This window comes from Rhagoletis zephyria, unplaced genomic scaffold (assembly GCF_001687245.7).
Source record: "Rhagoletis zephyria isolate East Lansing unplaced genomic scaffold, Rhagoletis_zephyria_1.1 Rzeph_scaffold_10123, whole genome shotgun sequence".
Taxonomy (NCBI): domain Eukaryota; kingdom Metazoa; phylum Arthropoda; class Insecta; order Diptera; family Tephritidae; genus Rhagoletis; species Rhagoletis zephyria.
The window spans coordinates 12021-21943 of record NW_016167201.1 but is presented as its reverse complement, the minus strand read 5'-3'; the positions used below and the strand labels follow the sequence as shown (position 1 = coordinate 21943).

The 9923-nt window shown below is 40.9% G+C and overlaps 2 protein-coding genes across 2 annotated transcripts; one reads left to right on the top strand and one right to left on the bottom strand.

The window, feature by feature from the left end:
• The first annotated feature begins 461 nt into the window (after nucleotides 1-461).
• On the top strand, nucleotides 462-737 carry LOC108376250 (acyl-CoA-binding protein homolog). Its single transcript, XM_017632447.1, has one exon. It carries the CDS (start codon nucleotides 483-485, stop codon nucleotides 735-737), a length of 255 nt encoding a protein of 84 aa, XP_017487936.1. The 5' UTR covers nucleotides 462-482.
• Nucleotides 738-954: 217 nt separating this feature from the next.
• On the bottom strand, nucleotides 955-5455 carry LOC108376249 (Bardet-Biedl syndrome 1 protein-like). Its single transcript, XM_017632446.1, has 5 exons — nucleotides 5185-5455; nucleotides 4857-5092; nucleotides 3961-4780; nucleotides 1229-1500; nucleotides 955-1152 (listed from the first exon to the last, which is right to left on the bottom strand). Exons 1-5 carry the CDS (start codon nucleotides 5453-5455, stop codon nucleotides 955-957), a joined length of 1797 nt encoding a protein of 598 aa, XP_017487935.1.
• Between the last annotated feature and the right edge of the window lie 4468 nt (nucleotides 5456-9923).

The following is a 9923-nucleotide window of genomic DNA, read 5'->3' as shown; positions in this document are numbered from 1 at the left end:
AGAATTCGGGACCTGAAAAGGCGGGCGTCCCGGGATTTACATTCCCAATACATACGTACCAATTTCAATTGCATTTCTACACACATACGTACATATACACCCATTCATTTCAATTCAACGGAACTCTTTACCAAAACTTATCAATTTGAGTTTATTCATACTAAGTACTTTAAAATTTATCTGCTGGCTGATGTGCGATAAACTAAGCACTAAATTTTTAATTGAAATTTTATCATTTTCATTCAGTACAAGAGCTTTTTTACTATTGAAAGGAAATCCAATTTACTTACATACTTAGATTATTTAATTCAATTATGCAAACTACTTCGGATATAAATAGGCTAAGCAGCGACTTGAGTACATACATTATTCTAGGCCTTCGCTTGGGAAAAGGTTGCTAAATTGCAGAAAAAGAAAATCATACCCTGAATTAAATTTTTTTTTTTTACAGATCCTTCAAAAAAAAAAACAATCAACTAAAAATGGTTAGTTTCGAGGAAGCTTGCGAGTTGGCAAAGAATTTCACAAAGAAGCCCAGCGATTCGGAATTCTTAGAGTTCTACGGTCTCTTCAAACAGGCCACCGTTGGCGATGTAAACGTTGATAAGCCAGGCATTTTGGATTTGAAAAAGAAGGCAATGTGGGAGGCATGGAGCGCACGCAAGGGACTTTCGCAAGAAGCCGCCAAGGAAGCGTACATTAAGGTTTACGAAAAATATGCGCCCACATATGCTTAGAAAGCAAGCTAATTATTTGTGAGTGTATGGCTGCTGTGTGGCCAAGTTAAATTTTTATTTTTTTTTTGTAATAAATAAAGCAAAGCGCATAATGATCATTGAGCAAGTTCATTGAAATTGAGTGAAATCGATTTAAATACATCACATACTTTTAGGCACAATAAACTTTATTTAAGCGCATCTAATTAACGTAAACACAAACGCATGCACATCACATTCAAATGGCCGCTTCCGATTGCGGCATGGCGATGACAGCGGCGATCAGCGGTTTCGTTTGGCGCGCTTTCAACAACATTACACGTATTTGCGAGTTGTCTGGCGTTAGTGTTGGTGGTGGTAGTTTATCGCTTGGATCCAAAACTGCTACGATTTCAAAGTCGATTTTTAGTGGCACGCCAGGCAAAATGCTGGGTAGCTGTGTGGAGGAGAGAGTGAATTAAATGCGACAGATTCAATAAAAATACATATTTTAGTAACTTCTAAGCCCCCACCTTTGCTATTGTCTTTGCTATAGTATAGTGACGACGATCAGCATGCAACAACACCGTCAGATTGGAGGCCATCTTGTAGCTGGACATATTCTGTATGGTTAAATATAAACGAAACTCCGGACCCACGCCACACACCTCTGCTGATAGCTTGACAGGCGCATGTGTTATATCGCCAGAAATGGTGGACTCAGAGGAGTTGATGGCATCGACGGTAGCGCGTGCGGCTACGTAGCGTAAGCGCCAAAGCTCTGCTTGAAAGGCACCGTAGGTTGCTGCAAATGAGAAAATCATACAACGAATATTCGTGGAGAATTTGTGGAATTTTCCAATGCCTATAACTATTATAAAGTCTTTGTGGTTGCAAGATTTGGTTAGATTACTTAAGGCAAAGCTTATCCTCACTATACCTTACGTAAGACAACCTACAGTATCAAAACCTCACCTAGAGCCACCTGATGCCTTTATTCGCTCGAGGCCATAAAGGTGACTTAAAAGAAATGGGTGGTGCTTTGATATTGTGTGGAGGGAGATGAGAGATGTCTTAACCACAATACTAAGTCCAGGCTTACATATAGTAGAAACTTTATTGATGCTTCGAAAACTAGAACAAGGTAAATAGCTGGAATCCGCCTTGCTTTGTTGAATATTACCCATTGATATCTCTATAAAAAATTCAGCTGCTAACAGCGTCATCAGACTGCGTGCGCTGGGGCTCTGGAAGGAACGACCGTTCGGGCACGGTTCCAGCCTAGACGCAATACGTCTGAAATTAAAACGCTGATCACTGAATATATCCTGTCGAAGACCTGGGTTCACCAAAAACCAAGAAATTCCCAAGCCGCAGTGATTGGAATCAAGAAAATGTCGGGTTCTTGCAGGGCTTAACTGTCTTTACGGATGGGTCAAAGATGGAATGCGGAGTTGGTGCAGTTGGTTTTAATTGAGCAATGTACCTAAACCTAAACCTAAAGTCAACCTTCCGCCACCAGACTATGCCAGCGTTTTCCACGCCGAAGCGTTTGCTATTAAGAAAGCAGTAAGGTACATCAAAGAGAATGTACCCGCCAGAACACAGGTGAACATCTTCTCGGATAGCTAAGCGGCCATTCAGGCACTCCCTTCTACCTCTGTTAGATCTCAACTAGTCGATGAATGTAGAACAGAGCTGGCCTATATTTCTGATCAATACAAAATTACCCTAATATGGGTTCCGGGACATAGGGGCATTTACGGAAACGAGGCGGCGGACGAACTAGTAAAGAGCGGCTCCACACTGAATGTGTCCCACGCGGTGGATATGGGGGCCTTGCTCAGGGAGATTAAAACAAAAATTACCCAAATTTATCATTCGAAGGCCAAGCACAGGTAAAACTGCACAGGAACTTACAAGATTACCTGGCAGTTCTGGGTGTCCTACGGCCCACTTAAAACCAAAGATCTCTTAGGAATAAACAAAACAGATGCCTACAAATTTACTGCAGCGGGAACAGGGCACTGGCCCATTGCGGTGCAAGCCGAGAGGATAGGACTGCCGTTCAATAGGTTATGCCGCAACCACTTCTCAACTAGTTTGGCAATGCAAGTCTCGGTTTAATTACTTTTGGAAACATAACGAACTCGTTTTGCTCTGGGTGCCAGTTTACTCGAGAGTCTGGTCCGCAGGCAGTTAGGGCACGGCCACTGTTGGCCATCGAAGCCACCATCAATGACTAGAAGACTCCGGGGGGCTGAAGGAGAGAAAAACTTATGTTGCCATTAATCTCAAAAGGTCTAGATAGGTATTTGCTTTCATTGAGTAGATCGAACTGCAGACAACTTATGATATCGCTGAATGGCCATTCCTTTTGGTACAAACATTGATCTGTAAATGGCCTACATGACAGCCCCAATTGCTCCTCTTGCCTTGAAAAAAAATTTTTTTTCTACACCTTGAAATGAATTCTTCTTTTAGAAATCCAAGAAACTGTTAAGAGACTTTTCCATCAAGACTATTTGCTCCTATATGGTTGTTATCATAGATTTGCTGGCTGTCGCAAGGGGCTTTCACCAGCAGACTACGTCATCTTATGGGGCGTCCCTGAGGGCCGATGTCAGGGTCCGAAGGAGCTGTTTATCAAGCTTATGCGAAATATTAATGGAAATGGACTGAAATGAAAGTAAACTCAAGAAAATCGGCACTAAAAACTTAATGGAACATATTCGAAGGCGGTTCGTAGGGGATTCCGAAAATCAAATGGGCGGGAATTGAAAAATATTGGCTAGGGTCTGCGAATGTTACATCCATCAGTCCCATAAAGACATTCATCTTGATCGGTGTGCCATTCTACAACAATTACGACCTTACTCAGCTCATGTATGTTAAAGAAGAATGTAATCTCTAGTATGAGATGAGTCCATGCTCGACGGCAGCGCTGGACCTAATAATTGAACTCGAGCCACTAAATCCTTCAGTTGAACAAGCGGCAAAGCAAACTCTCCTTAAATTTTGCGAGGCGGACAATACGGACTAGCTAGGCCCCCAACTGCTACTAGTTTTGTTTTCCAGAGATGATATACATATCGTAGTTGTTTCCGAAAGAAGCTTTAAGGTTGACATATATATTGGTCAGTATTTTTGCCGCCTCACCTTCACCAAACCCAACTTAAGTCGTATTTGCCTTAGGAATATTAGGCTCCGCAAACGTCTCGCAAATACAAAAGCTCTCAAATTAAATATCTTCAACATCACTTACCTTTGGCATTTTGCTTTTCCCTAGCCGCCTGCTCAACAAATATCGAGCTTTTCTTGGATTTTTCCAAAATCGTTTCAACCATCACTTTATTCTCGAGATTCCCTTTAAGCGCAAGCAATTCATTTGGATCGAAACCTGCAGTCCGCCTCAAAATTTTTACAAATATTTCACCTTCAACGCTAACCATATTCAACACATAATCTTCGTGTCCAGTACGTCCGAAGCACATTGCACCGATTGTAGAGACCATGTGGAACTCATTAACTAAATATCGTTGTAGGTACAGTTGCACCAAGCCACCCTCGAGTGCCACACAACAAAGTGTGATGCCCAAATGTGGCAAACTAATTGGAATCATACACATCGGTAGTGCCGAAAGTTTATTCACATACAATTGCTTGCCCTTCTTCGAATAGCAAACGAGTCGGCAATCCATTGCACACACAGTAATCGTTTGATCCACCGGCAACAGCATTACACCGGTAAATGGTTGTGAAATTTTGAATATTTCTTGACCCTCCTTGATGGATTTTCGCAGCAGGTAAACGCCGCCATAGCGTGTAGCAACCACGATGCGAAAATCTGTCTCAAAAGTGCCATGCACAGCTATCATGGATGGGGCCGTCTCATAGGCGCAAGTCTTTGCCTGATAGATTAAACCGAAACTTTGTGGTTCCAGCACCAGGATATCACCATTATCGGTGGCAATGACCAAATGTGAGGGTGGATTCGCATCGCTGGATATTCGCTCCAGGCATGCCATGGCAACTATGTTCGCATGACGCATTACCGTTGCTTCTGCATACTTCATAATGAAGTCCTGTGGGTGGGAGAGAGAGAGAGCGGTATTGTTTTAGGAGTAGTAAATAATAGTAGTTAGTAGGGTGATACATTACATTTTGTTCCTCTAGTGGCAGTTGTATTAGCTTTTGTGACTTTCGCGACATTTTGGGACGTTCAATGGTCTTCAGGCTTTCCACCAGGGCTGGCTGTTGTTCCACGCGTACGGTCGGCAGCTTACGCCAGAGATCTGTTTCCATTTCATCTGCCTCTAAGCCAGGCACTGTATACTTGAAATAAGGTTTCAAATTTCGGAAAAATAGCACTGATTCAGCAATGGCCACTGCAATGACTACAAAATAAAATACAAAATGTGTGTGTTTGTATGTATGTACTATGCTATTTTCTAGCATCAACTCTTCCAGTTAGAAGTTATCAACCTACTTGGCGTTTTTGGCTCCGATTCATCGTTGTAGAGACTTTGTATGGCAGCTGGTATGCCGTTGAGCTTCAATTCTGTATGCAGCGTAGTGCCACGAAAGATTTTCAAGGTCGCTGTCGGTTCATCGTCTAATGAGATATCTGCCGCAATGAGTCGCACGTAATTGTCGCATTTAATGTCGCACAGCGTCATGCAGCTGGTGACGGTGTTTAGACGCGGTCGCGGCTCGTCTTCATCCACTATGACCTGCAGCCATTTGGAGTTGACGGACATGATTTCGAGTAAAGTAAAAAAGAATTTTTGTAAATTTCTAAATGCTTTCGCGTGAAGTTAGACTATTGCACAGCTGATGCCGTTTACTGCAGTTTATTTTGCTCATAAAATTATTTACACTTTGTTTTGGTACACATTTGTTTACCTTAGCAACACAGGACTTTCAAGCGTGTGGCCATATTTTTCCAATTTTTCATTGGTGTTAAAGGCCTTTACTCTTTTGGAGGTGCTCACATTTCTAGCTGCTGTAGAACTACTTTTAGACTGGTGTTTGTTTGCGATGTGCGTATTGATGTTGTCACACAAATGAAGGGTCCTACACTTTTAGGCCGTTGCCACAATATTCGGTTCAGGGCGAGCTGCCTCGATGGCAAAAGCCTTTGCATACAACCACACTGACGATCACTAATTAAAGGAAAAGTACCGGTGCGAGAAGCCCCAAGGCTAGGTTATCGCACAAAAGCGGATTGAACTGAGAACCCGGTGATACCCAGAATATTATAAGCTTTCCAGCCAGCTAACAGCAAGTGTTGGATTACTGCGGAAGAACATGGCATGTAGAAGAACTGTGGTAAGACCAAGGACACTAAAGTCACTCGACATGTTATGCATACCTTTTATCGTCTGGCTAGCTCAGCGAACAGAGAAGATAAGGAGGACTTCGTAAAGCTGCAAGAGGAAGTGCTATAAACGAACTCAATAAGCCTGGATTTTGGAGGGCCAACGAGCGGTAAAGATATTTTTTCTAAAGACACCAGATCATAGGTGACAAAGGCACCAGTGGAAATGAGTCCAGCCAACATTTCCAAATGTTGTATAAATGTAAAGCAGGACAATCCAACTCCGCCCTCATCATATATAAACGCTGACCGGTAATATACAATAGTAGATTCGTGGAGCTGTACAAGGCTGCGATCGATGGAATAACCAAAGTCAACTCAAGAGCTCATCTAAAAGTGGTTGAAGCCCAAGAAATGCCATACAGACCCAGGGGGATAGCTTACGATACCGATCACTCCACAAAAGAAGTTATCACCTAAGTTGAAATTTCAACTGACGTAAAAAATCTTTGTGTGCGGATTTTTGATTTACTTACTTAGCTTTAAGAGCAGCTTGGCTATCGCTGCAGTTACACAAAGTCCTACCTCCTGTTATTCACCACGTAGTCTATAAACTTGAGTACGAAAACTGTTTCTATCGAGATCAGTATTGTGTTTACCGAATCCAACGCAGAACTAGTCTTGCCAACAAGTGCTACTTTGGACTGAGTAGGCAATTCAGGAGTAAAGTCCTCTCTCGACGTACGAAAACCCCACTCTATACGTGACTCACCATGCCCGTGCTGGTAACTATATGGCGCAGAAGAATGGACAATGAAAACATCCGATAAGGCGGCTCTTGTAGTATTCGAGAGAAAGATTTTGCGGAAGATTTATGGGTCTTTACGCGTTGGAGAAGGCGAGTGCCGCAAACGGTGAAACGATGAGCAGTATGAGCTTTACAACGACATATGCAGCGAATTAAAATACAGCGGCTCCGCTGGATTGGCCATGTCATTCGATTGGACACCGACGCTCCAGCTCTGAAAGTATTCAACTCGGAACCCGCATTAAAGAAGGGCAGATCACATCATATGCATGGGCCTGGGTGTGGATATCAGTGGCGTTAACTCAAACAAGTAGCAATCAATTACCAAGCAACAGAGCAATGAAAAATTGAAGTGTCTAGAAGATAGGCATGGGTAACACTGCTCTGTGCGGCGCAATTGCGTTAATGCCGTACCCGCAGTTGCCGCGCCAACTCCAATATATGAAAAGCGCTAGCGCCATTAACACCAAGAAACACATGAGACACACACACGCAATTCGCCTTAATTCTTTGAAAACTTAAACGCATTTGTTTTTGTTTTCGAATGGTGAGAACGCCAGAAATGTATGTACTTTGGCAAATTTAAATATTTTACTCAAGAATGATGAGAATATCGTGGCATTTACTACATTTTGCGCTGAGTAAGTGCGCTGACACCACAGGTGGCGCCTTCGTTATTGAGCTAGCGCCATAAAAATTGCGCTATTACTCATGGCTATTAGAAGAAGGCTGTTATTGAAATGTCACACCCAGCTAGAAAATCGATACGTACGTAAAAAAAAACTATTCTGTTACAAAAGTTATGCAAAAAAAAGAAAGAATAACCGTAACCCAATCGTAACTTTATTATTCTAATGTTTAATATAGATGTAAGTTTTCTTTAGTATCTCCCACGCACTTTCTTTTACTTTTCTAGGCAGCTGAAAAAACTTAAGAAGAATTCGCAATTGCAATTTTTTTTTTATTCCCTCTTTGCATATTTTATATTCAACATTTAGAAAGTGATACAAATTTCCACGTGCAGGTATGTAAATTGACTTATTCAACGCCATCAGCGAGCATGAGCATCGAAAAACACGCCCATTAATCAGACAACTGCTAAAAGCAGAACGTGCTGTGCTCAATTTATATTTCGATTTAAAACAACAACTTACTCTACAATAAGTGTCCACATGAACCAATTTGACTTGAATATGGCATGCGAAGACCAATTACCGGCATTTTGACCAACTACTGAGTTGCTGGCTGGCTGGCTGGCTAGCAGGAACAGGTCTCCAATGGAATCAACTAATAAAGAAAAGCAAACAAAAAAAAAAATGCAAAAAGAAACCTGTAGTGACCATGACTCAGTAGATATGGGTATTTGGAAAGCAGTAGAAAATTTGAAGAGATGCAAAAAAGTGTAAAGATAAACAAAGTGTAGGAAGCTGTAGAGCTGCCAGAAATATCAAAACTGAAACAAACCGGTATCTGGAGGTGAAGAGTAGCTGAGGCTAGTTATGGGAAAAACCAAAATAAGTAAATACATTCAAATATATAAAAAATATTTTACTTAATTACACCAAAATGCAGCTAAAGAAATAAAAGAATACACAAATTTTGGAAATATTTTTCAGCCTCTAAAAAGGTGGCTCAGTTATTTGTGAACAGAAATGGCCCGAAAAAACTATAGTTGCGGTGAAGAGTGCCGAAAAAATGGCATTTTTTTAATGCGTAATTAAGCGCATACGTGTACTAGGGCTTTCGAATTAAATACCGCACTGCCTTGAAAGGCAATGAGTCAGGCGCCCACTTAGCATACATACAAACACACACCTGAAAGGAATTCTTGTGGTCAATTTTAACTTTGGCCAACAGCGTTGATGACCGGTTGATGGTTGCTGCGTTTGGCATTCAACTGGTACAGTGATGTGTGCCCCTGCAGGAAAAATACCATGCAATAAAAAAAAAACTATAGATAACACACTTATTAGGGTTTCTACCGGTTATTTTGATATGGGTGGTTTTTTTTGAAATCATGATTTTTCGAATATCGAATAAACTTTTTTTTTCATTTCATACAAATCTTGGCCTCTTAGTAAAAGTTTTGAGTTTTTGAAGTTTTCAAAATTATGTCCTACGTTATTTGGGGATGGACATATTTGATTCCAATAAATAAATGATTGGCGCTTAAACGTTTTCTACGTGTTTAGCCGAGATTCTCCTCTAATACGTGTTCTTCTTTTTGATGTGACACAAATGGAGATCTTCACTTTTACGCCTACACGCGGAGGTTTGCTATTGTCTGTCGAGGGGCGATCGTTATTTGAAAAAACATTTTTTGATGTTGCTAGGCCCGAAAATGGAGCCATGGACCTCCCAAGTGGCAAGAGATAACCTCTAAGCACTCGGCTACGGCAGCAAGAGGTCTGAAAAATGCAATAAAATATTTAAAAAAAACCAAATAAGACTAAACGTGATTTTTTTACTGATTTGTATTTTTTTTATTTTTGATATAAAAAAACTTTGTATTTGCACTAAGTGGTCGACGAGTGGCCTTCTGGATTGCAAGCACCTCCCTTAAATTTCTGGACATCAAACGACCTCGGTACGATTTTCCTGAAGGGTACCGTATTTTTTATCTCAAACAGTTATAGCCACAAACTCTTTGCACACGTGTAAATCTTAAAATCAGGCACGAGAAGAGTAAGCAACGAGCGGCAAGTTGAACCACGTCTAAATAATACATAATTGATTTGACTTAAGGTTTTTTCGCACCTTAAGTAGCAAATAAAGAAATTTTCTATATATCACTTACGACTATGGGCAATTATTCGCAGGCACCCCACATTTTGAATTTTCTTGTGGTTTATGCTTTTGTGCTGATATTTATTTATTTTTCTTATTTGCATATTCCACCATTTTGGGTGAGGTTTTGCAAATTACTTCAGTCGTTTAAAATAAACTCGCGTTAATGTATCTGACACAGTTTCAGAACTTGCTAATTTCTGTAAATAGTCTTTTGGCCTGTTTTATATATTTACTCAATTTTGGGACAAACATTGAAAATATAACGGGACTACTACAAATTAGGCGCCATTCATGTTCTTCTTCTATCGCC

Bases quoted from the DNA above. Each gene is read 5' to 3' on its own strand.
- LOC108376250 (XM_017632447.1), top strand. From the start codon at position 483: ATGGTTAGTTTCGAGGAAGCTTGCGAGTTGGCAAAGAATTTCACAAAG.
- LOC108376249 (XM_017632446.1), bottom strand. From the start codon at position 5,455: ATGTCCGTCAACTCCAAATGGCTGCAGGTCATAGTGGATGAAGACGAG. The intron at 5,093-5,184 runs GTAGGTTGATAA...TTTATTTTGTAG, and splicing joins ATCGGAGCCAAAAACGCCAA to TCATTGCAGTGGCCATTGCT. The intron at 1,501-3,960 runs GTAAGTGATGTT...TCTCATTTGCAG, and splicing joins GGAAAAGCAAAATGCCAAAG to CAACCTACGGTGCCTTTCAA.